We start from the raw sequence: 27153 nt of genomic DNA, 5'->3' as shown, positions 1-27153 counted from the left end.
TTTATTTCCCCTTTGAAAACTAAAATTCAATCTTACTTTTCGTCAATATAGTTTTCAAAGTTGAGTTTTCCGTTTATCGATAGCCATTTTTTATCTAAAATAATCTGAATTAGGTCGATTTCGAAAAAATTGCGAGACTATAATTTTAATATTATGGTCAATTTTCAATTAACTCAAAATTTATCTCGGTCAGTTGATAGAAAATTATTTTTGTCTATATTGACAACAATTTAGAAGCAACAAAAATATTTACTTGTAAAATTTAAGTTTTCGGTTTTTATTCAACACGAAAAAACCTGGAACAGCGATAAATTTCTCTAGAATAGCGAAAATATATTTCGATAAAATAGAAAAAATAAACTTTAGCGAAAATAAATTTTTTGCTATTGTAGCAAAATTTGCAGCTGTTTTAGGTACAAAATTTTTCTGCGAATCAGTATTTTTGTGAAAATATTTTGAATAATTTTAAATAATTTTGAATAATTTTGAATAATCGTTAATCGATTGAGAGTAATAATTAACGAATTTGAAAGTAAAATGAAAATTTTTCTCACCTGAGTCACTACTGTTCGAGTAAATCTACTCTTGTCATAAACGAAAGTGTCACATGGTATGACAACATTTCGGGGATTATTTGCAGCAAATAAAGCATATTGGTCCAATGTCGTCACAGACGGTGGAATATTAATATCATACATTTTGCATTGTGACGGTTTTATTTTCTTAACGCCAATTATTGTTTCCTCCATTGGATAACTCACATTCACATAATTTTCTGGCAATATGAATGTTGCATTTGACTGACTTTCTACTGGAAGAAGACACCTGAAAATTTTACAACAATTATTAATTATTTATTTATTTTAATTAGCAGTACAAAAATTAATTGATTCAAATTTCTATTCCAAACAATTTTAATTTAATTTTACTAATCAAAAATATAATTTTACTGTTATTCAATTTTATTGATGAAAAAAAGCCATAAGGAAAACGATATTTTTGACTCAGAACCAACTGAACATTTTATTCGTTTCAATATAAATTTTATTTATTTCAAATCAATTTTATTTGTTTTAAATAAATGATACTTGTTTAAAACAAATTTTATTTATTTTAAAACAATTTTATTCATTAGAAATAAATTTTATTTGTTTTGAATCAATTTTATTTGTTGGAAATAAATTTTATTTCTTTTAAATAAATGATACTTGTTTAAAACAATTTTATTCATTTGAAATAAATTTTATTTGTTAAAAAACAATTTTATTTGTTTAAAACGAATAAAATTTTGTTTCGATTCAATTTTTAATTTAAAATCAATTTTATTTGTTTAAAACAAATAAAATTTTGTTTCGATTCAATTTTCCATTTAAAATCAATTTTATTTGTTGGAAATAAATTTTATTTTTTTCAAATCAATTTTAATTGTTTCAAATCAATTTAATTTGTTATAGAAATAAATTTGTTTTGTTTAAAATAAATTTTTTTTTTTGTTAAAATAAATTTTATTTGTTTCAAATCAATTTTATTTGTTGTAAATAAATTTTATTTGATTATTTAAATTTTAAAAAGCCAGAAACATCTTATTTGTAATAAATTTTATTTGTTTAAAAAAATAAAATTTTGTTTCAAATCAATTTTATTCGTCTGAAAAAAATATTAATAGTTTCAAATAAATTTTATTTTGTGGAAGCAAATTTTATTTGTTTGAAACAAAATTTTTCTGATATTTTATTTATTAATTTTTTTTTATACTTTAAATTTTAATTAATTAAAAAAAATTTACCTTGTGTCGGGTTTACTGCCAAGAAAAACTCCTCCCATTTTGTGGAAAGCACAAATAATTGCAGGAAGACATAGTAACAAATAAATTCTACGTTGATAGCGGCCAAATTCGCCCATTCGAAGTATAACATCGTCGTATGCCATTTTGTTTATTTATAATAAAAAAATTAGTAATTTGTAAATTTTAATGTCTCTATCGACAGTACTTATGATCTGCAATAAAAAAATTATTTGTTCTTAAAATAATACTTTATAACATAACAATTTCAATAATTAATAACTTTCTCCCCTCCCTCTCTCCAATGGGAGTTAAGATTAAAATTAATTAAAATTTTTCCAATGTAATAATATTTATTTATTTATTTATTCATAATATTTATTCATAATTTATTAAAATAATTAAAATAATTAAAATAATTAAAATTATTAATATTATTACATTGAAATTTTTATCATTATTAAAATTAATAATTATTATCTACACTATAATTAAAATTAATTTTTTTTTAATGAAAAATAATATTTCATTTTTAGAAATATTTTTTTATATACAAAGTTTTTAATATTTTTTGAAAATATTTTTTTATTTCAAGAAAAAAGGTAAATTAAAAACTTTACTTTATTTAAAAAAAAAATTAAAATTATTGTTGATTGCTTTTCTAATTCTCATTGAAAGTGAAATAATTGTCAATAAATAATTTTATACTTTTGAGGAAATATAATTTTTTATAAAAATTTAATTTTATAATTTATAATTCCAATTTTATAATTTATCATTTTAAAAATTTTTGTAAAACTTATTATACACTGAAAAAAAACTTTATTATTTGATTCAAATAACCGATTATTTGTCTACTATCAAATAAATTTTTTTTCCGTGTAATTTTTGTTTTTTATATTAAATTAATAATGGGATTTCCGGTTCGGCTAGAGAACTTTTCATACGCGTGTCATTTCAGTCATCAATATAACAATAATAATAAAATACTAAACTTGTGCATTAAATAAATAAATGAACAAGTAATACGTTTTGTTTTATAGAAATATTTTTAGATAGGAAATTTTTAATATTATTAAATATTATTAAATATTATTAAATATTATTTTACTATTAATTTTCTTACAAACATTTGATTAAAATTTTTAGTAACTTTTTAATTTTCCTAATAAAAAATTGAAACGAAAATATTTTGAAATGTGAAAATTGTAACTATAATTTTTTTAATTTCAACGACAATTTTTCCAGGTGATAAAAATTATTATTATTATTATTATTATTATAATTGAAATCATAATTGAATTCCCATTGCAAGTTCTAGTCGAGTTTTTGCATTAAAATTCCATGACTAACTAATTACTATGCCAGTTTATTTTTATTTCATTGCATACATACTCGCGCCCGAGTGTTTACTGATGGCGCCTAACCATACGAGAATTTACGTTTTTTTCTTTTCATTCTTTTAATATAAAAATCTCCGATACACTATAATATGTATGAAAAAAAACCTTGAACTTATCGCAATGAAATGTTTATAAATAATCAATAAACGTATTAGAAATTTCCCATTTTTTTTGATAATTTTAATCTATTAAAATTTTCCAATTAAGTATTTTTAATTTTTTAATATTCAAAATTTATATTTTCCAGAATTTATTGTATTAGTTTCTATATTCACACCAAGAATTTTTACTATGAATTTACTATTCTTATTTTTACTAAGAATTTTTATTATTTGTAATATTTAAATTTTGTTAATAAATTATTTATTGTTAATTATTTATTATTTAAATTTCGTTATTTTATTATTTATTATTTAAATTTTGTTATTTTATTATTTATTATTAATTATATTATTTAAAATCAAATTTAAATTTCGGATCTTAAAAAAAACACAAGTTTTCCGGCGCTGTCATAATTTTCGTAAATGATTTAATTCCACACGAAATTGAAATTAAATTGACGAAAAAAAAATTAAAAATGAATAAATTGAATGTTGGAAAAATAATCAAACCTTTTAATTTAAAAAAAAGGGGGAAAAAAATTTGTGCACTTTTCGGAGGAATAAATTTAGCAAAGAATCTCAGTCTTGTTTGAAACACACAACGAGGGACTGCGAAGGACTGACTGGAACTGACTGAAACTCAACTCCGTAGGTTGTTGAAACATGTCTTGGTACCTTTAACCGGCATGACGATTTGGAAAAAGTTCTTGAGTTGGCGCCTTTGGTAGTGGCGACATCCCCACTTATTATTCTCCTCGTTTACTTATATACAGGGACGGTTTAATTAACAAATAAGGAAAATAATTGAAAATATCAACAATTTCACATTTTTTAATTTTTTAATGAGAAAATTTATTACCAATGTTTCTTTTCGTTCCATTCATCATTTCCTTATCAATTTTTTTAATTTGCTTTCTTTTTCTTCTTTTTCTCCAAAGAGGAAAAAAAAATTAGGAAAAAACAAAGAGAAAAAAAGAAAAAAGGAAATCAAAACAATGAATGAAAATAAAGAAAAAAAGGAAAAAAAGAAAATAAAAAAAGAAAAGAGGAAATGAAAAAAAGGAAATGAAAACAAAGAAAAAAAGGGAAAAAAGAAAATAAAAAAAGAAAAGAGGAAATGAAAAAAAAGGAAACGAAAACAAAGAAAAAAAGAAAAAAAGAGAAATTACAAATAAAGAAATTAAAAAAATACTAGATAGTAAACTTAATTACACATAGTAATTAATTTACATTAATTTACAAAAACATCTATACGTTACAAAATATTGTGAATAATTTCAATACTATTTTTAAAACAAGTTTTAACTCTCGCACCCACTTATTCGCAACTGAAATCAAAACCCACGTAATTGAATAACTTTCAACTACATATTTTATTCAATTAAACAATTATTTAAAAACAATTTTGCGCCAATTGAAAAATATTTTTCTCCCCTTAATATCTGAAAATTTTCATTTTCTAAATTCAAAATCGAATTTGAATTTTCTAAATTCGAAATCGAATACAAATTTATTTCTAAATTTAAAATCGAATTTGAATTTTCTAAATTCAAAATCGAATACAAATTTTCTGAATTCAAAATCGAATACGAATTTTCTAAATCCAAAATCGAATTCGAATTATTTTCTACTTTACAAGAGAAAAAAATATTTCTTTTTTATAATCCCAACTTTATTTACCGCAACATTTATCGCTTCTATCAATTAATTATCGTTTTAACTAAATATTAGCTGATTTAAAAAAGAAAATTCCACCCACTAATTAGAATTTAGATTCTAGTTAATTAAAAATTTGACTTTTTTCTGTTAATCATTAAAAGATTTAAAAGATTACACATTACTATATCAAGGTTAAATATTAATTCTCTATTTTATCTGTAAATTGATAAAATATTTGAAAAAAAAGAACAATAAAAAAAGGAAAAAAGAAAAAAAATAAACTAAACTATAATTTAAATCTAATTAAATCCGATTACATTTAAATACGCAATTGAAACAAATGTACGTATAAAAAGACTTTTAAATGAAAAATCAATGTCATCGTTTTAACAATTTTTTTTTTTTTGATATATCGGCAATATTTTTTATAACGGAGGAGAAAAAAATATCAACTCACTAAAAAAATTGTAATTTACAATTTTTTCAAGTAAATTCAAGTTCAATGTAAATTTTACTAATTTTTCAACTGAAATTGGTATTAAAATATTTCGAGTAGGTATAGTAAAATTTACAGTAAAAGTGGAGGAAAATTACATACAGTACAGATTTTACTATGAAAGTATAGTAAAATTTACTTTACGTTTTTCTTCACTTATTATCGATAATAATCCACACACACACGTTCTTTCAAAAATCAATCATTTTTTTTTTTTTTTTTTGTTGAAATTTATAAATTAAATTCATTCAAGAAATGTAAATAAAAATGAATTGAAAATAATAAATAATTGCATTTTTTCGAAGAATTTTATATAAAATTTTAAAAATAATTGTGGTTTTATCGAAATTAATTGAAAATTATATTAAAAATAATTAAAATCCCGCGATGAGTTTTATTATTAATTTATGAAAATAATTGAATTTTTGTCATCGAACTTCAATAAAGTTTTTTAAATAATTGCATTCTTGAGAAGAATTTTAAAAAAAACTTTTTAAAAAAATGAATTTCTTTGAAAATTGAATCTATTTATGAAAATAATTGAATTCTTTCAAAAAATTTTATGAAAATTGTATTTTAAATAATTGAATTTCTTTGAAAATTGTTTATTATTTATGAAAATAATTGAATTCTTTCAGAAAATTTTATGAAAATTGTATTTTAAATAATTGAATTTCTTTGAAAATTGTTTATTATTTATGAAATTTTAACAAAAATTGAAAAAAAGTTCAAAAATGTAAATTTTGACAAAACAGAAATTTAGATAAAACAGAAATTGTAATAAAAAAAATAAATTTTAATAGAAAAGGAAAAAAAATTTTAATAAAAATATAATTTTAATAGAAAGAAAAAAATAACTTTTAATAAAACATAATTTGAATATAAAAAAGAAAAAAATAAATTTTACCAAAATATAAAAAATGAATTTTAGTAGCAAATTCTGAAGTTAATTTAAATGAAAAAAAAAATTGTCGAGTCCCTTTAAATCGCGTAAAGCTCGTTTTCGAATTAAATCGTGCGGAATTAATGAGATAAAATTTCTCCGCTAAGAAGCGAAGTTTTGTTTGTATGCGTGTAAGTTTCGATATCACGCGATCACTGTAACTTGAGACTAGTCGGTGTTTCGCTTTGATATCGATAATTGTAAATAAGTTAGTATTCATTGACCCTCCAGCAACATTGTCAAACAGATACTTTACACACACAGACGCCCACATTCATAAAATAATTTTATTATTATCCACGTGTATATATACCCAACTTTATATTATAAATTATACTTATACGCACACAACTTTTTATTCAAAACCCCCCCTCCCAAAAAAAAACCCAAAAAATCTGTTTAAAATTATTATTATTAAAAAATTCATTAAATCCATTAAATTTAATTTAATAATTATTAAAAAAAATTCAAAAATGTATGTAGGTATTTAATTATATTAATAACAATCAAAGCACTTCGATTGTTATTAATTTTATTTTTATTATTATTTTTATTATTAATTTTTTTATTTTTATTATTATTTTCATTATTAATTTTTTATTTTATTATTATTTTTTTTATTATGTTTAGAGTAATAATTTTGATAATAATAAAAATTGTTCCAACAATTATTTTTTTTCGAACTATTTTTGATTAATTTATATGTAATATAGGTACTTTTAGGTACTTTAATTATTGGCGTACTTTTTATTTGGGTTATAATAATTATCTTGTCCTTCGTATATAAAAACGTCACGGCTGTGAGTTAATGAACATTATCTATATCGACGTGCATAATATACTTATTATGCGTGTTAAATACACATAATACTTTATAAATAAAAAGAAAAAAAGAAGAATCCAATGTAATAAAATAATCGGTGAATTTTTCGCGATAATTTTTTTTCACATAATTCAATATTTTCCTTCTGAATATTTACATACAAAAAAAATTTATTTTTAACATTTTTAGTTTTCTCCCGTATATTTTATTTGTAGTAAAGTTTTTTTTAAAATTTTTAAAAATTTAAAAATTAAACAAAAATTTTTTTTTACTATTTTTCAATTAACTACAATTTAATAATATATTATCTTTATTTTTCAAATAATACAAAAATATTTTTGTTAATCTAAAAAAATGATTAATTATGTTATTATTCATCATTTCTTTGTTCTTCATTTTTTATAATAAATTAAACATAACCGAGTGATATGATAATTATTTTTTATAATAGGAATATTTTTACTCTAATTTTTTCAAAATTATTTTTATCATTTTTAATTCAATTATTATTTTCTAGAATTTTTAAATAAAATTCTTCTTTAAATCAATTATCTTTAATAATTTTTAAATAAGTTCTTTGAGAATTTTCAAATCCATTTGTTTTCAATTTAATTTTACGTGAAATTTCGATTATTCGGAATTTCTTCAATTAAACATTTTAAAAATAATTGAATTTCAGAGAAGAATTTATTATTTATAAAGATAATTGAAATATTGACGAGATTTAAAAAAAAATTTTGAACAAAATATTCAATATTTCAATCCAAAATTTTAAGAGAAATTCATTTTTAAATCAATTTTAATTAGAAAATTCAACGAGAATTAAATTTTTTAAATACAAAAATAAAATTTATTGAATAATTGAATGTTTCTCAAAATTGAATTCTCCTAAAGAATTTTATCAACAGATTTTTAAATAATTGAATTCTTTCGACGAATTTCAATAAAATTTTTACAAATAATTGCAATTTTCGAGTTTGCGTAGAATTTTATTAAACAATTTTTTTAATAATTTAATTCTTTTGGGAAGTTTTTTTATTAAATTAGTAGATATTAAAAATCATTGAATTTAGAAAAATTTTTGGAAATAATTGAAATTTTGCCCAGAATTTTATTAAAAATTTTTAAGAATAATTGAATTTCAGAGAAGAATTTTATTATTTTTGAAAATAATTGAATTTTTGCAATCATTTGTAACTTTTCTCCAAAATTCAATTATTTTAATGTTTTTAACTAAAATTCATATTTAAATCAATTTTTATTATAAAATTCTACTTTAGAATTCAATTATTTAAATACAAATAACTTGCAAATAAATAATTTATTGAATAATTGAATGTTTCTTAAAATACAATTCTCATAAAGAATCGAGTAAAGAATTTTATTAAAACATTTTTAATATATTTTTAAAATAATTGATTTCTTTTGACGATTTTTAATAAAATTGTTAAGAACAATGACATTTTTCGTGGAATTCGATTTAAATTGTATTAAAAATAATTGAAATTCTGCGATGAGTTTTATTTCATGAAAATAATTGAATTCCTAAAAAGAATTTTATTATTTATGAAAATAATTCAATCCCTGTAAAAAGATTTATTATTTATTGAAACTAATTAAATTATTGCGAAGAAATTTATAAAAAATTTGTAAATAATAGAATTCATATGAAATTGAGAAACATTTTTGAAAATAATTGAAATTTTGACAAACGTTTTATTAAAATTTTTTTAAAAAATTAAGTTTTGACAAAAATTTTATTAAAAATTTTTTAAAAAATTAAATTTTGACAAAAATTTTATTAAAAATTTTTTAAAAAATTAAGTTTTGACAAAAATTTTATTAAAAATTTTTTAAAAAATTAAATTTTGACAAAAATTTTATTAAAAATTTTTTAAAAAATTAAATTTTGACAAAAATTTTATTAAAAATTGGAAAAATAATTGAATTTTGGAAAAGAAATGTTCGCATTTTTGCTTTGCAACTTCTGCTATTTTCGGAGTAAATTTCGAAGTTTATCCAAAAGTTGTGCAAAAATAAAAGAGTAAATATTTAAATAATCAAAGAAAGAACGTAACCGAAAGTATTATGTCGCCTTAAAAACAAAAAATTCCGAGAAAAAAAAAAATTTCACGCTATAATTGTACATCAGGAACTATCACGCTAGTTATGACTCTTCTTATAGATCATCTTTTCTAAAAATGACTTTTGCGAGGCAAGCGAGTGAAAGGAGAAGTGCGTTCACAAGTAAAGCTAATTAGATGCAACCTATCATCGAAACAAAAAGGGATGCGAGAAAATAAAGGCATCGAACTTTGTTGAATCGTCGTCCTTGCAAGGACAATCAGTACACATGCACTTTTTCCCTTCTTTATTCATTTTTCTTTTACCAAAGTTCTCTCAACCTTATATATTATTCCACTTAGAACGAGTTTTTTTTTTATTCAATTTTTTTTTCATTCTCCTCCCCCTCCTTTATAAGTGCGTCTTCGTTTTTCCATTTTATATATGTAAGCCTTGCATTATTCTCCTCCTTGGAAGAAAACCAGTTGCGATTTTTAACAGGGTGCGTATAATACCAGTAGTACATTTAGCTATAAATAGAGGACTCGCTTTTAACCCGGTTCTTAAAAACCAATGTGATGGTGTTGTTAAAAGGGGGTTGGTCCACGAGATCTCTGGAATTTTTGCTATAAGAGATACAACAACAAAAAAATGAATAAAAAAAATGGTTCTTGCAAGTATCCGAGAATGGCGTCTCCTTCTTCGGTCTCGATGTGTATAATAAAGAGAAATTTTCAGTTTTTTGTGCTTTTTTGGTTCAATTGTCTTTTGGTGCAGTAAAATCTGTATTATCTACAAATGGCTTTTTACTTCAAGTTGCTCCTGAATAGGAGACAATAATTTTATTGTTTAGCAGAAAATTCATAGCAAAAGGCGAATTTGCTGATGTTGATACCATAGAGGCTAAAATCTGTTAGTTTTCTCAACTTTTCCCAAGTTGAGAAAATCAAGTTAAATTGATTCAAGTTGATCGAATTGGAAGAAAAAGAAATGGAAGAAAAATGAAAAACGTAACTTTTCCTAGAGACGTAAATACTAAATACGGTTCCTAACGACAAAAACTGAAACTACTAAAAAAAAATTAAACTGAAGGTACCAACGTTTGTACCGATGCAAAAAGCGAATGTTTTCAATACCAAGAAGCAAATTATTTTTGACAAAAGGAACTTTATTATTTGTCCCAAATTTTGATCCAATCGGTCGAGAACAATATATACTGAAAAATTTAAACTCCTCTTTTTAATTTCGCCGACAAGTTCAGTTTAATTAAAAACAACTACAATAAGAATATCTACTCTTGGAAATTTTTACCACTTTCAAAGAATAACAATTTTTTTTAACTACACAGAAAAAAAATAATTGTTAATATAGAACTAACAAATTTCGTTTGTTGTTGTTACAAAATTTTTGTTACCCTAACAGATTTATTGTTATTAGAAAAAAAAATTGAATTGTTAGGACAACAAAATAAATTTGTTAGTCATATATTAACAATCTTTTTCTCCGTGTATTGAAGTCTGAAGTGTCCTGAAAATGTTTCTAACTCAATTTAGTGACACTAAAAATCTAAAAAAATCCCAAACTACCCAAATCTTTTAGACGCTAATTTCACAAAGATATTTTGGAGAGAATTAATTAAGAATTAAGAATTAAAAATTAAAAATTTGTATAGGCTCTAAAGAATTTTCCCAATCCTCTGTACAATGAACTCTCAAAATAGGACTTTCAATGCAAACAGTATTCTATTTTTAGCAATATAATTAAACTGCTATAAATATCGTTTGCTAATTCCGTATAGTGTAATATATGTGTGTCATATTGTCAGAAGATAAAAGGAGAAAATGTGTAGTGATAAAGCTGTTCTTCTTAAAAAACAATTATTTCGAACTGAATTAAGTATACGAAAAGTCGAAAACTATTATTTTTGGGTTGTTAGCGATGAGACTTTTATTAATGTCCCTTTTATAAGTTCACTGAATTTAGCATTCGACGCTTAGGATCGAAAATAATTTTTTTTTAACGAATTTAATTTTTTTCGAACGTTTTGGGTTAAAAGAAAGTATCCTAAACACAATTTTAACTACTTTTCTTAACTTCCCTAAAGGAAACAAATTTTGTTCATAATTTCTTAATGACATTCAAAAATTGAATAATTTTTTTAAAATGAATATTTAAATGCCTATTTATTTTTTCTACAGGAATAAAAATATTTCAAATGATTTCAATTTAACGCAATTTTGAAATTTAACTATTTCTAAAAATTACAAAATTAATTCTTTCAAAATTCAATCATTTTTTTCTTGAAATTTAAAAATAAATTTATTCAAAACTTTAATAATTTTTTTATTCAATTCTAAATTAATTCTTAATAAAAATTTCTACAAGAATTCAATTATTTAAATATAAAAATAAATAATTTATTCAAGAATTGAATTTTTCTTAAATTTCAATTCTTATAAAGAACTTTATCAACATTTTTTAAAATAATTAAATTTTTACGAAGAATTACATGAAAATTATTGATAATATAAATTAAATAATATAAATTAATTCAAGAAATGTAATTAAAAATGAATTGAAAATAATTATTACACTCTAAGAAACAAATTGTAATAAATTTTTTTAAATAATTGAATTTTTTAGAAGAATTTTATTCAAATTTTTTAGAATAATTGCGTTTTTAGCAGAATTTATTAAAAATTGTATTAAAAATAATTGAAATCCTGCGATGAGTTTTATTATTTATGAAAATAATTGAATTTTTGTCACCAAACTTTAACAAAGTTTTGAAAATAATTGCATTCTTGAGAATAATTTGAAAAAATCTTTTTAAAGAAATGATTTTTTTCAAAAAATTTTATAAAAATTGTGTTTCAAATAATTGAATTTCTTTAAAAAATTTTTATTATTTATATAAAAATAATTGAATTCTTTGAAAAAATTGTATTAAAATCATTTTGAAAACAATCCAATTATTATAAAGAGTTTCAATAAAAAACTTTAAAATAATTGAATTCTTTCAAAGAATTTTATTAAAATTTTTAAGAATTACGCATTTTTTGAGGAATTTATTTAAAATTGTATTAAAAATAATTGAATTCTTGCGAAGAATTTTATAAAAATCTATTTAAATAATTGATTTTTTTCGAAAAATGCTAGGAAAATTCTGTTTAAAATAATTGAATTCCTGTGAAAATTTTTTTCTTTATGAAAATAATTGAATGTTTGCAAAGAATTTTATAAACATTTTTTTTTAAATTATTCAATTCTTTTGGGAGATTTTTTATTAAAATCAGATATTAAAAATCATTGAATTACGAAAAATTTGTGAAAATAAGTGAATCGTTTTAAAGAATTTTTTAAAAATTTTTTAAATTTTTTCCAATAACTTTATTAAAATTTGTTAAAATAATTTTTTTATTTCAACTTTTAGCAAATTTAAAGTAATTTAAATTATCAAACATGGAAAAAAGTTGCTTTTAGTGTAACAATTAAAAAAAAAGTATCCAAAAAGTAGAAAATCGTAAAAAAAAGTAGTAAACAGTAGGTTTTAGCAGATGAGTGCAAGATTAACAAATTATTAAAAAAAACTATTACAAAAATTATTTAAAAACAAATTATCCATTTTATTAAAAAAAAAGAAAATTATTTAAAAAAGAAAAAGAAAAAGAGTGGAAGGAAATAAACGAAAAAATGTGTCCTTTAGAAAATTTGAGAACTGATAATAATCTCAATGGTCCCGAGATACATACTTGATTATATAATTTGAAAATAATTCGCTCATTTTATATTATATATATATAGAATAAAATAACCAAATTTGCATGGCGTGATTATCGAACGACTATTTCTGTGCCCAATACCGTGTCGAGAGCAGTTTGAGCAGATTTTATCGTTATCCAGGGGCGTAACGGGAATTTCACTTTCATTGATGAAGATGAGAAAAGGTTTTTTCGAAAATCACTATATAGATATTATTATATGTCAGTGACGAAACAGATATTTGAATTAATTAGCATCTATTTATAAAATATTATCATAATCTTTACAGTTCACGACCATCCTCAATATATCTCGTTTCTCTCCCAATCATTTTCTCAATATTTTACAAAAAATATTTTTCCCCAAAAAATGTCGAACATTTTTTTTTTTTGTAAAATTTTCACTCTACTTATTCACTTATAAATTTTCTACTATTAATTCTTCTTAACAATTGTTTACTAATTCTCATTCATTTTAGTTATTTCTATTTATTTTTCTATACTCTTTTCGAAAACATTTTTTTTTCCTTTTTTCTAAATTTTATTTTCTATACTAATTCTCATTCATTTTACTCATTTTTTATTTATTTACTTCCACGTTTATTTTTCTACACTTTACTTCCTCTCTATGGAAGGAAAATTTTTTCTAAATTCCAAACTATAAGATTTTGTTAAATTAATAAATTTTGTAAAATTCCTTTATTTGCTTTTTGGAAAAACAGTTTTTTTTTTCTTTAGGCCTTTTTATTAAAAATAATTAATTTGTACTTGTAATTAAAAAAGAAACATAAATTTGTACTTTTAAATTTGATTTCTGAATAAATTAAAATTTTTTTAAAAATGAGATTATGTTTACACTTTTTGTAGCGAATTAGAAACTAAAGGTAAAAAAAGTTCGTTTTTACCTTTCTTTGGAGAGTCGATTCATTTTTAACTTAATCCACAAGATTTCCCTGCGCAAAATGTATATTTAAAAACTCGTGTCTTAATCATATTTCAAAATAAAAACATTCTTTTAATATAAAATTCGCCCATAAATCATTGTTGCACATTTTGTCACGTATATTAAAAATTCACTTCAACAACAAATATTTCAATTGTTATCTATTTTTCTTTTACACCTCAATAGTAATAATGACAGCGTAATAAAGGTAAAATTTTTCCTGATATTTTTTTATGATTTTCATACACTAAATATTTATCATAAAAAAAAAAATTCAAGAGAGATGACAGAAAAATTAATCTGATTCCCAACAGTGAGAAGAGAATAAATTTTCAACAACTTTTCTCTCAGTATTTTTATTAATTCGAATAATGAAAATAATTACTCGATAATAATGGACCGAGCGTGGAATGAAAATTATTATAAATATACGGTCCTGACTTACAGGAACGTACAAAGAAAAATTGAAGAGATTAAAAAAAAGGCAGGAGAGCGCATGTGAGAGACTACATGTGGATGCTGGTTTGAGCTTTTTTTTTCTCTCTCTCTCTCTGTTTTATTTTTTTTTATTACAGAAAAAAAGTGGTTAAAAATGTATTAATACTACATACCATATATTTATAAAGTTAATCGAAAGAATGCTGGTTGGGATCACTGTTTTTCTTGTTAAATAAAAACCGGTTTCATACAAAAATGTCACACAATTCGAGTTAATTTTATATATATGTACGAGAGAAAGAAAGAGAGAGAACGAAAGATGAGAGGCAACAACGACGACGACGACGACCTGGGGACTAAGTCAGTAATGAACCCACCGAAAATGAAAGAGAAAGACTAAAAACGTGCGCGAGCAAAGCAATATTCTCCCCTTAACCAAAACTAAATCGGTCATTCCCCTCTTTTACACTCCCACTCCACTTTTGATAAATTTTCTTGGCGGGAAAATGCAGCACAAAATTTGCCAAAAATAATCAACTTTCTAATTTTATACAAAAAAAAAAAAAAATTTTTTTTTCTACACGAGAAAGATAATGAATTTTTCCTCCTACTTTTCAATTTTTTTTTCCACATTTATATTTGTTATCATAAAAGCACTTTTACGCAATGCATTTGAAAGTTATCTTGAAAACCTTGAAGAAGATATAAATTCGCAAAAAGAAAATCAAAATAGAATAAAAAAAAATTTTTTTAAATAGAATTTCTAAATATGTAATTAATTTTTTTTTAATTAACAGATTAAAAATGGAAGAAGAAATGGAAACAGATTCGTCCGATGACTTCACGGATGAAGAAATTGACATTGCGGCCGTCGATGAGGAATTAAATAAAGCAATAATTGGCGGTATGATTGATATGGAAATGGATGTAACAAACGATGAGAGTCTATTTGAATCTGAATTGATGAAAAATTACCCCCACGATTTGCAAATGTATCGAAATTCTCTAATTGGAAAAATAACACTCGACGAATTGGAGAATTTGGGACTTGAGAGACTTCAAGGTAAGTGTGCAATTTTTTTTCTTTTACAAACGAGAAAATATTTTTCCTCCAGTCATCAATTTTCTTTTCTTTCTCCTTTTTTTATTCTCTATTTTCTATTTTATCATTTATTTATTTATTCATTTTTCGTTAGTTGTTCGACTGATGAAAGAATTGCATATAAAAAAAAAGAAAATTATCAAAGAATTTTTTCTATTTTCTATTTTATTTATTTATTTATTCGTTTTTTTACAAAACACAAAAATTTTATTTTATTTTTCCCTGGACTTTTCCCTGACCCTAAAAAATACTCTGATTCACTGTAAAAATTATTAGAAAAATTATTTCCCACATTACAATTCAATTATTATTTACTACAATTTTTAAATAAAATTCTTCTTTAAATCAATTATTTGTAATAATTTTTTAAAAAGTTCTTTGAGAATTTTCAAAACCATTTCTTTACAATTCAATTTTTCGAAATTGCGATTAATTGCGATTAATTCTTTCGACGAATTTCAATAAAATTTTTTTTAAATAATTAAAATTTTCAAAGAATTCAATTAAAATTGAATTAAAAATAATTGAAACTCTGTAAAAAATTCTATTATTTATGAAAATAATTGAATTACTGCGAAGAAATTTATAAAAAATTTGTAAATAATTAAATTCTTGTGAAATTTGTATTAGTTATGAAAATAAATAAATGTTTGCGTAGAATTTTATTAATATTTTTTTTAAATAATTGAAATGAATATTTGTGTAGAATTTTATCAAAACTTTTGTTTAATAATTGAATTCTTTTGGGAAATTTTATTAAAAAATAGAATATTCAAAATTATTTAATTCAAAAAAAAATTTTTGAAAATAATTGAATTTTGTCAATGAATTTTGCTATTTATTTATAATGATAATTGAAATGTTGACGACAATGTTTTTTAGTTTTTTAAAAATAATTGAATTTCTGTGAAGAATTTTATTAATTTTGAAAATAATTGAATTCTTGTTATAAATATTGTTATTTTTGAAAATAATTGAATATTTCAATGAATTTTATTAAAAATCCTGAATATAATTGAATTTTGTCGAAAAATTTTGCTATTTATTTACAAAGATAATTGAAATGTTGCCAATTTTTTTAGATTTTTTAAAAATAATTGAATTTCTGCGAAGAATTTTATGAATTTTGAAAATAATTGAATTCTTGTTATGAATATTGTTATTTTTAAAAATAATTGAATTTTGCAATAAATTTTATTAAAATTCCTGAAAATTATTGAATTTCGGGATTTTTGGGGAAGAATTTTGCTGTTTAAAAAGATAATTGAAATATTGACAAAACCTTTTTTAATTTTTGATACTCTCAAGAAAAAATTGCAAATAAAAAAATATTTTCTATTTTCTTTTTAATTTATCGAATTAATTTTTCGACAGTTCTCAGAATAATTGATACACTCAAGAAGGAATCGCAAATAAAGAAAGAAGACTTCAAAGAATGCTTACTGGGAACATTGCGAAATAAAGGATATGATTCTTACGTTAAACTGATAACGAGTCCTGGCTGCGATTCAAATACGCCATTGGATCTTGAAATAAGAAGAAGAGATCATGTTTCTCATTTTATTCTCAAAGTTGCTTTATGCAGAAAAACGAAAATCTACCATTGGTTCATTAAAATGGAGATAAATTTATTTAATACAAGATTCAGATCTTTAAATGAAAATGGAATGGAGAAATTTTTAATTTACAATGATTTCATTTTTCCAATTGTAAGTATAAATTGTATTGTTTATGAAAGATATTAAATTTACTGCCATTTAATACTTCTATTGTTGATAACAAATTTTTTTCTCAGCAAATTTTTCATATTTGGAAATAAGAATTTTTATTCTTTCAAAAGAAAACTGTAACAAAAATCTTATCAAAAAATTTGAAAACAATAATTGAATTCCTTTGAAGAATTTTTAAAATTTTTTTAAATAATTTAATTCTTGCGAAGAATTATATTAAAATTTTTGAAAATATAAACAATAATAATTAATTTTGTACTTAATAAGAGGATTTTTTAAAATTTTGATTATGAAATTATTTAAAAATTTATATTTGAAATTAAAAAATATTGTAATTAGCATAACGATAATTACTGTAATAATAAAATTTTTCAGCTTTCCGAGGAAGAAAAAAATCAGAATAGAGACAATTTGCTGGCATTATATGAAAATATCGATTTCGATCAGACAGTTTTTTATAAAGTTCCCTATTTAAAAGTAAGATATTTAGTTCAATGTCGAAATGTTCTTTTAAAACGCGGTATTGTTTTTCTTCCAATTACGGAAATTATTCACGTCGCTTCGCAAGCTTTTGGCGATTCATTGACAAGAGAACGAGAGGTAATTGTCTTAAAATATAATAAAAAAAAAATCCGCAATTATTTTTTAAACAAGTGGAAAAATTAGATTTTTTTTAAATTAATTCGTCTCCAAAGAAATTGTTAAGAAATTAAATTTTTCTTAGAGGACAGTTATTTATAAATAATTCTTTGAGGCCCAAATACAATTTAAAAATATTTTTTTGTTTTTATATTTTTTTTTTTTTTTTGTTTTTTTTAAACATTGCGGACTCATTTTTTTTCTTTCTGCTTTTTTAAAATTTTTATTGATGTATTGATAATTATTGTCAATTTTCAGCAATATCGTTACGTGGCGAAAGAAGATTCCAGATTGGTACCAATTTTAAAAAAGTTTTTCATTGTATCACAAAGTGCATTGCCCTGCGCGATGAATTCCATAGATTTAAAAAATCTAGACGAAGTAATTATTTTTCTATTTACGTATTTAAATATTTCTTATTTATTTATTTATTATTCTCTTTATTTAATTTTTATTAATTCGTTTATATTTTTTTATTCACCTATTTGTTATTTATTTGTTATTTATTCATCTTTTTTTTTATTTTTTATTCTTTTATTTATTTTTTTATTTATTTATTCTTTTATTTATTTATTGTCTACTAATTTTTTTTATTTACTCATCTATTTCTTTTTTTATTTTCTATTTATTTTGCTTTTATTTTATTTTTTGCTCATTTATTTTTTATTTACTTTTTATTTATTTATTATATTTTTAAATAGACACTAAATGTCCCCAAAGTTTCAGAATTATTTTTTTTGTATTTCAATTTAAATAACAACAAAATATTCCGCTTTTAAAAAAATTAAAAATCGAATTCTTAAGAAAGTAGATTTTTTACCTTGAAATAAAAAATAATTTTCCATTTCACAGTAATTTTATAAAATTAATATTGAAACAGAAAAAAGTCCCTTCATTTAAAAGTTCCAAACTTTTGAAAAATAGAAATAAGTAATTTTTTTTCTAAACAAAAATAAGTATTTTTTTTAATCAGAAGAAAAATTACTTATTTTGTTTACAAAAAACAAATTACAAAAAATTGAATCTTTTCAGATATCAGAGAAATCGTTTCCATTGTGTATGAGGACAATGCACGAGGCTTTACGAAAAGATCATCATTTAAAAAATGACGGACGCTTTCAATATGGAATATTTTTGAAAATAATTGGTCTCAGCTTTGATTCTGCTGTTGATTTTTGGAAGGAGGAATTCCTAAAGAAAATGCCCCTCACTCAATTCAATCAAGAATATCTCTACAATATTAGATATATTTACGGTCTCGTGGGGCAAAAGGCGAATTATCAAACCTACAGTTGTGCGTCTGTAATTAAATCCAGAGTCAGTTATGGACAGTATCATGGTTGTCCATACAAAAATATGACTCCAAGTACACTTAATTTGAAATTGAAAAATCTTGGTGTCAGTGATCAAGGTTTGTTTTCCTCACATAAAAAAAATATTTACCTTTTATTTTTTTAAAATCGAAATTCTTCCATTATCATTAAAGAATCATTAAAATTAATAATTTTCTAATTTCCTTACAGATATCAAACATGAATCATTTTAGAAACGAAAATAATTTTATTCAAAAATTTTCTTCTCTTAAATTCTGGATTTTTAAACAGTTTTTTAATTTCTGATCTTTGTTCTTCTCTGAAATTCTGGACTTTTAAATTTTAGATTTTTAAATAGTTCTTTAATTTCTGATTTTTAAATTTCCCCATAAAAAATGTGATTGTCTATTAATTAATTTCAGGATTAGTGGAAATCGAGGATCTTGTTACAAACGAACAATACAAGGCAGCCTGCACCAAGTGCTTCTCCCAAATGCATAAAGTGCAATTGACCAATGCGATTGAATCGCCTGTGGAATATTATAATCACAGTAATAATGAAATTATCCGGAAAAAACGTATTAAAATTAAAATGGACCAAAGTATTATCGAACAAACTCAAGAGAATAAAGACGCTTCACTTTTGGATTCAACTAACAAAAATACGAAAGAACAAACGGAAGTGAATATAGAAAATTCCTCTTCAATTCCGGAAGTTCCACTAAATGCCGACTGATAAGTAATTCAATCATTTTTCCTAAATTAATTTTTTAACAAACGAAACAACCGTAAAACAAAAGAATTTTTTCGTTAAAAAAAAAGTTTCGTAAAGAAATTTTTCGTAAAGAAACTTTTTTCGTTAATATAATAAAAGTTGTCTAATTTTTCAAAAAGTAGAACTTTTTTTACGATATTTTTATAGAACATTGTAGAACATTTTTGTAGGACAATTTTTCAATTTTTCTTTCTCTGGCAATATTTTTTCTCCTTAGTTTTCTTTTCTTTTAGTTTTCTTTTTCTACCAGTCTACCCTTTGTTTTTCTACTTCATTACAAAAGTGTGCGAAAAAAAAAAATGAAAATAAAGAGCAGTGCTTCCCTTGCACACTTTTGTACTCACTAGTGTCTATTTATAACACTCAAATTCTTGCCTTGAGGCCATTCATATAATATTATTCAAAAGGAAAAGCAAAAACGAGAAAAATCTCTTAATTTTTTAACTGTTTCCACCAAAAATTAAATTATACATTTTTCCCTTTTTCTCTCTCTCTCTCTCAAAAAAAAAAAAAATATTTAATTTCATCATCTCTACCGATTGCTTTTTGCACTTTGAACTTTTATAAAAACACACGTCACTAGATTTAGATCTAAACTCTGATTGCGTGAATTATTCTCGAATCGAAAAACTTTTCTTCGATTCAATTTAAATTATAATTTCATTTTTCGCAATAATAGCATTGTTCCAATAAAAATAACAACGAAAAGAATTCTCGTTCTAAAAAAACAAAAATGTTTATTAAAAATAAAATAATTATTATCATGCAATAAATTTTTATCAATTCGTAAAAAACCCAATTTTTGAGAAAAGAAATTATTTTCGAAATATTAAAAGGAAAAGAAAAGTAGAAAATTCAAAATTAAAAAATTGAAATATTGCAAATGGACAAATTTTGTTTAAAAGAAAAAAGAAGCAAGATTGTATTTTTGCTTGTAGGAAATGTATTTCAATGTGTAATCGTAACACACGTTTATGTTATCGTACTGAATAGTTGCAATAAAGCGCATAGTGTGTAAAAAGTTCGCTTAAACGAGTCCATTAACCGTGCATCTTCCTACGCGAATATTTTGCCAACAAAAATGTTAATTACCGTCACTTTCGTTTTATTTCTAAAAGAGAAAAAAAAATTCACCGCACTCGAAAACATCGGATTTCTAAAATGTTCATTCAACTGTCTTCGATAAATATTTGTTTCAATTTCATTTTATAATGAATTGTTTATAAACAATAATTGATATTTACTATAAACAAAAATATCAACATTCAGACAAATTAATAATTATTATAAACATAAAAAATTCAAATTCAAATGATAATTATTATAAAAGATAAAAATAAAAATTTAAATAATTGAGAGATATTAGATATAAATATTAATTAATAAGAAAATATTAATTGATACTAAAAATTTGAAAATATTAATTAATACTAAAATTTTGAAATATTAATTAAATACTGAAATTTCGAAATGTTAATTAATACTGAAATTTCGAAATATTAATTAATAGTAAAATTTAAAAATATTAATTAATACTTATTAAAAATATTCATTACAAAATAGAAAATATTATTTATTTATTATTTATTAATAGTTAAAAAATATTTTCTATAATTATACATCTGTTAGGTAATTTTAAGTAAAGAAAGTTAATTCCAACACTAATAGATTTTTAAATAAATTAGTGTTTAAATTGAAAAAATCTTATCTATCCCGTTACTAATTAGCGTTAGTTAAAAAATCGAAAAGAAATTTATGTATTCGTTCACAATAAAAAGTGTATTTTTCAAATTTACTTATTTAAAAAAGCTAATTTCAATTTATTTTAATTCAAATTGAGTACTTAAAATTAATTTATATTAATTTATCTCTTATTTTACTTAAATTTATTTAATATTTTAATTCATTATTATTGTTTTACACAAATTAATTATATTATTTTGATTAATTAATAATTGAATCTAATAATTAATTAATTAATAAAAGCAAAACGAAATTTTACATTTTTTCGGAAAAAAACCTTTTTTTCATATTTTTTTCTTGTAAAATTTTCATTTGGTTTATTATTTATTTATTTCTCTTTTTTCTATCTTCTATTACTTATTCTTTCAATTTTCTATAAAATTATTTAATGAAAAACAAAATTTCACATTTTTTTTTTAAAAAAACCCCCTTTTTTCATATTTTTCCCAGAAGAAATTTCATTTTATTTATTATTTATTTATTTCTATTTTTCAACATTTTTATTTTTTGTTTTTCTTTCTATTTATTCTAAAAATATTTATTGATACAAAACGAAATTTTAAATTTTTCCTGAAAAAACCCTTTTTTTCTTATTTTTTCCAGAGAAATTTTCTTTCACTTTTCAATTTTATTTATTACTTATTTATTTATAGTTTTCTATATTTGTATATTTTCCATCTTCTATTATTCTTTCTATTTTCTCTAAAAATATTTAATACAAAACGAAATTTTACTTTTTTTAATAATTAATTAATTTTGATTGATTAATAATTTAATCTAACAATTAATTAATTAATAAAAATAATAATTTTAACATTTTTTTGTGTGTAAATAAATTTTTCGTTATTTATATTATTTTGATTAAGTAATAATTGAAACTAGGTAATAATTAATTAATTAATTAATAAAAATAATTTAAACATTTTTTAGAGTGTAAATAATCATGAATTATTAGAAATTTAATTTAAATACTTATTTTAAATACTTAATTTAAATTAATCTGAATTGAAATTCTCTTGATTTATTTTCTTCGCAATTTAAACACAAAATAAATTATAACATTTTTTTCAATTTTTAATACAAACCTGATTTGTCTAATAATAATTTTTTTAAAGGCAACACTTATATGAAGCACGCACATTGGCACGATGAAAAAGCGACTAACTAAACAATGCCTTGAATTTGAATATTGACAGGAAGCTCAACTCCATATTAGCATTTATTACAAGTGCGGTCACTAAAATATTCAAATTTGAAGAAAGAAAAAATACAAAATATGAAAAATTATTATTTTTTTAAAGAGACAGAGAAAGAGAGGGAGAGAGAGAGAAAAAAAAAAATCAAAATTATACAAGAGGTAATGAAATGAAAAATTAATTTTTTTTTTTCTATGAGAATTTTTTTTTTTTGTTTCTTTATGATAAAATATGTATGCTACCCTCTTGTGTCATATTTTGCACTAGTATAACTGGTAATAATATTAAGCTTTGTGTAATTTTCAGATCCTGCGGTTGTGCGAGCAATTACGAACGTATACTGAGACCGCATTCAGTGTAAAGCGCTTGTAAACCAAGGACGTGATCATTCCAGGGGCAATCGCAATTTCACGCGAGTTCCACCATATGTATAATCATTATTAAAACTGAACGCTTTTCTCCACGTGACCCACCACGTGGTGACGAGACACCCCTCGTCTTCAATATATGCAAAATATATATCTATATATTTATCACGAATCATTTATACGAAAATTACTCAGAGAACATCACTCCACTTTTGTGAATCATGTCACATACAGTCAGTCAATGTATTTTCATTTTTCATTTTTGCGTCACTTCATTTTCATTTTTTCTAAAAATATATTTTAATAGATAACGAAATTTTACAGTTTTTTCGGAAAAAAATTCCCTTCTTTCTTATTTTTTACAGAGGATTTTTCTTTTATTTCTCAATTTTATTTATTAATTTATTTAATTATTATTTTCTGTATTTCTATTTTTTTCTGTCTTCTATTTTTCTTTCTATTTTCTCTAAAAATATTTAACAGAAAACGAAATTTATATTTTTTTGCTGTATTATTGTATTTTTAATTTTTTATATTTTTCTGCAAAAATCCCTTTTTCTCTTCTTTTTCCCAAAAAATTTTTCTTTTACTTTTCAATTTTATTTATTACATATTTATTTATTTATATTTTTTATTTTTTCAATTTTTTCTATATCTTCTATTGTTCTTTCAATTTTCTTTAAAAATTATTAAATAAAAAACGAATTTTTATTTTTCTGAAAAAACCCTTTTTTATTATTTTTTCTAAAAAAATGTTGATTTTATTTATTATTTACTTATTTCTACTTTTCTATATATTTCTATTTTTTTATCTTCTATTATTCTTTTAATTTCCACTAAAATTATTTTAATAATAAACGAAATTTTCCATTTTTTTGCAAAAATCCTTTTTTTTCATTTTCTTCAGAGAATTTGCCTTTTATTTTTCAAAATTTATTAATTATATATTTATATTCTTCTGTATTTCTATTTTTTTATCTTTTGGTCTTCTTTCTCATTTCTCTAAAAATATTTAATAAAAAATAAAATTTTATGTTTTGTAAAAAACCCTTTTTTTCTTATTTTTTCTAGAAAAATTTTTATTTTATTTATTATTTATTTATTTCTTTTTTTTACATTTCTATTTTTTCTTTTCTGTTTTTCTTTCTATTTTTTCTAAAAATATTTAATACAAAACAAAATTTTTAATTTTTCCTAAAAAAAAACTTTTTTTCTTATTTTTTCCAGAGAAATTTTCATTTAATTTATTATTCATTTATTTATATTTTTCTATATTTCTATTTTTTATCTTCTGTTTTTCTTTCTATATTTCTATTTTTTTATCTTGTATTTTTCTTTCTATTTTCTCTAAAAATATTTAATACAAAACGAAATTTTACATTTTTTCTTAAAAAATCCTTTTGTTTCTTTTTTTTCCACAAAATTTTTCTCGTATTTAGACCAAATTTAGAAAATAATTTGTTATTCTCCTAATAAAAATAAAAGGAAATCTAATGTGATAATTTAATTTGTAATTAATTTTTATGTAAAAAATAATAAAATAAATAAATAATAATAAATAATAAATAATAGTAATTTATGAAATAGTAATGAAAAAGAATAACTTAAATATGTGATTTTAATTAATATTTTCGTCTTGAGTCCGTTAATAATGAAAATAAAAATAAATAAAAATATAATTTTTTGCCAAGAAAAAAAATACACTTCTAATATTTTTTATTTTCAAAAAAACATATTTCAGGGCAATTTTTTTCCCAAAGAGCTATTCTCAGAAAGAAGATTCCGGCCGATCGATTAAGTATGTTTCTAAGTAGTATCGACTATACCCCTCTTTTCTACTTTTACGTCTTTCTATCTTTCAAACAAAGCACTCAATTTTTTCAATTTTTGACAAAAATTGTCCTGTGAAAATTTTTGAATAAATTTTCTCTAAATTAGATTAAAATCCACTGGACTTTAAGTTTAATTAAACGAAAATTTCACCTAAAATATTATTTTATTTCTCCCTTTTACAAGAAACATAAAATATTCCCATTTTCTAGTAATTGTTCAAATTTGAGTGTTTTGAAATTCAAAATTTCGCGCCAAATGGATCGAACCAATGCCGAACATCATCGAATATCGCCGACAATGATCGAAGCTGCTATCGATTCTTGTCGAAGATTGTCGAAGTTGCTCGAAGGCTTTTAAGTGACGTATGTCAGCCGGACTGGGGCTGTGTTTCGTTTCTCTTCTTTAGAAAAATCATCTCATCAAAAAAGTAATTTTCGCGTTAAAAAAAAGTCAAATAAACGAAGCCGCCGTCGCTTCAAAAAAGGAAGAATGAATTTTATCCTAGTTGAGTTTTAGGTTAAGAAGAATAAAGAAGAAAAAAAGGGGAACACAGGACGGCGGCAGGTCGATAACGCACGAACACGCTCCTCTCTCTATATAATATACGAAGAGAGAAGAGAGAAAAAAAAGAGGCCTGTGTTGGCAATTCGATCAATCTTAAAAGTTCACGACCCGGACTTATTCGCTTAATTGGGTTTCATCCGTGATTCGATAACGCTAAAGTGTTTGTGTGATAGTGTCGAACAATTTCTTTTGTAGGTATATTTCAGTTAAATTTCGCGTAATCCAGCGCGCGGCATCGATCCCGACCGCCTAACCTTGAAAATTATGAGAGTCTATCGACATCACGACTCTACATTTTGAGATTTTTCTTTTGGATTTTATTTTATACACAGTGCAGTTGTCAAATATCGACAATCTGAGACGGTGATCTGTCAGGACTGGAGAGATGGCCACTTCAACAACCCCGGGTAATAACTCTATTAATAATTTTTTAGAAAAAATGACAGTCTTCTTTACGATCATTGGCCTCATTGACATTTGATCTGTCACAAGTTCCAGATCAGATAACAATGTTTCTTTTGACATATTATGAAGTTGTCTAAGAGAATTTATAATTTAAAAACTCAATTTTATTTTTCAAAGTTTGGAAAACTCCCCATGAATTAATTATTCAGACATTTAGGTCTCTTTCAACATTGATCACTTGTCTTCTATTGCCTCCCCTTTATGATAATAATTATTACGTGATAATGCAGCAAGTGCCTTTTTTCATTCAGTCAATTTATACATATCTAACTATAGAGGCGTAAATGCAGATTAATTTAAAGACGTTGAGTTTTGTATTTTCTCCCAAATTTTACTAAAAATGAGAATGTAATTATTTACAATTGTAAATTGTAATTGTTAGGTTACAATTTACAGTTTATAATTTACAATTTCCAATTTACAATTTACAATATTTACCCAATTTCCCATCTTTTTAGTTTTGCGTCATAGTTTCGTCATCTGTCATAGTTTGTTTTTAACTTAACAATTTTTTTCAAAAGTATAAATTTAAAAATTGAACTGAATTTAAAAGTTGAAAGATTTTTTAAATCATCTTAATTATTTATATGCAAGCACATTTAAGTAGGCCAATCGATGCATCTTTTTCTAAAGAACATATCCATTAAATAGAAATAATATAAATTATTATCAATTTTAAAATAGACATTTAAATTCTTTATTTAAACAGTGACTGCATTTATTTTCTAATATTCCACTTTTTGACTTTCCTATGTTGATTATTGATAAAAGTTGATGGTAAAAAATGTTAATATTCTATATTTTTAATTTTGTGGAGAAAATTAACTTTAGTTGAGAGAAAAAAAAATTATAAAGATACATTATTTATGTTCTATAAATATTTCTAAGCTTATAATCAAGGTGTGCTACCTGTTTCACTACAAAGGTCATTTGACGTGAAAGTAACTAATAAACTATTTTCTACACCGTATATTTTTATTAATAGTTTTTCTATTTAAAAAAATTCCATTA

The 27153-nt window shown here is 22.1% G+C and overlaps 3 protein-coding genes across 16 annotated transcripts in view; 2 read left to right on the top strand and 1 right to left on the bottom strand.

Annotated features, from left to right (window-relative positions):
* Nucleotides 1–23173, bottom strand: part of LOC122502781 (organic cation transporter protein-like) — a 29529-nt gene extending 6356 nt beyond the window's left edge. The window contains exons 1-4 of one of the 6 annotated variants that reach the window (XM_043613008.1): nt 14588–14719; nt 13939–13986; nt 1787–1998; nt 555–825 (exon numbers count right to left, since the gene is read on the bottom strand). In XM_043613008.1, the coding sequence (XP_043468943.1) occupies nt 555–825; nt 1787–1929 (414 nt within the window). In that variant the 5' untranslated portion in view covers nt 1930–1998; nt 13939–13986; nt 14588–14719. Of the gene's footprint in view, nt 1–554; nt 826–1786; nt 1999–3797; nt 3974–13938; nt 14212–14587; nt 14727–22801; nt 22936–23154 lie in introns of those variants that run through there. The other 5 variants (XM_043613009.1, XM_043613007.1, XM_043613004.1 and 2 more) reach the window with 5 other exon arrangements.
* LOC122502782 (DNA primase large subunit-like) overlaps nt 1–23596 on the top strand; it is a 30803-nt gene extending 7207 nt beyond the window's left edge. The window contains exons 2-9 of one of the 3 annotated variants that reach the window (XR_006301669.1): nt 15212–15477; nt 16891–17225; nt 17622–17846; nt 18144–18266; nt 18918–19296; nt 19621–19937; nt 22832–23073; nt 23219–23596. Coding sequence is in view for 2 of the 3 variants with exons in the window: in XM_043613010.1 (XP_043468945.1) it covers nt 15219–15477; nt 16891–17225; nt 17622–17846; nt 18144–18266; nt 18918–19296; nt 19621–19934 (1635 nt within the window). In the remaining variant the exon portion in view is untranslated. Of the gene's footprint in view, nt 1–14680; nt 14819–15211; nt 15478–16890; nt 17226–17621; nt 17847–18143; nt 18267–18917; nt 19297–19620; nt 19938–22831; nt 23074–23218 lie in introns of those variants that run through there. The other 2 variants (XM_043613011.1, XM_043613010.1) reach the window with 2 other exon arrangements.
* Nucleotides 23597–25464: 1868 nt separating this feature from the next.
* LOC122502785 (intersectin-1) overlaps nt 25465–27153 on the top strand; it is a 38830-nt gene continuing 37141 nt past the window's right edge. For 5 of the 7 annotated variants that reach the window (XM_043613015.1, XM_043613017.1, XM_043613018.1 and 2 more), the window contains exon 1: nt 25465–26084. In XM_043613015.1, coding sequence (XP_043468950.1) covers nt 26063–26084 — 22 coding nt within the window. In that variant the 5' untranslated portion in view covers nt 25465–26062. The remainder of the gene's footprint in view (nt 26085–27153) is intronic. The other 2 variants (XM_043613021.1, XM_043613019.1) reach the window with 1 other exon arrangement.

This window comes from Leptopilina heterotoma, unplaced genomic scaffold (assembly GCF_015476425.1).
Source record: "Leptopilina heterotoma isolate Lh14 unplaced genomic scaffold, ASM1547642v1 Lhet_238, whole genome shotgun sequence".
NCBI lineage: Eukaryota > Metazoa > Arthropoda > Insecta > Hymenoptera > Figitidae > Leptopilina > Leptopilina heterotoma.
The sequence above is the reverse complement of the archived record's forward strand: the minus strand, read 5'-3'. Positions and strand labels throughout refer to the sequence as shown.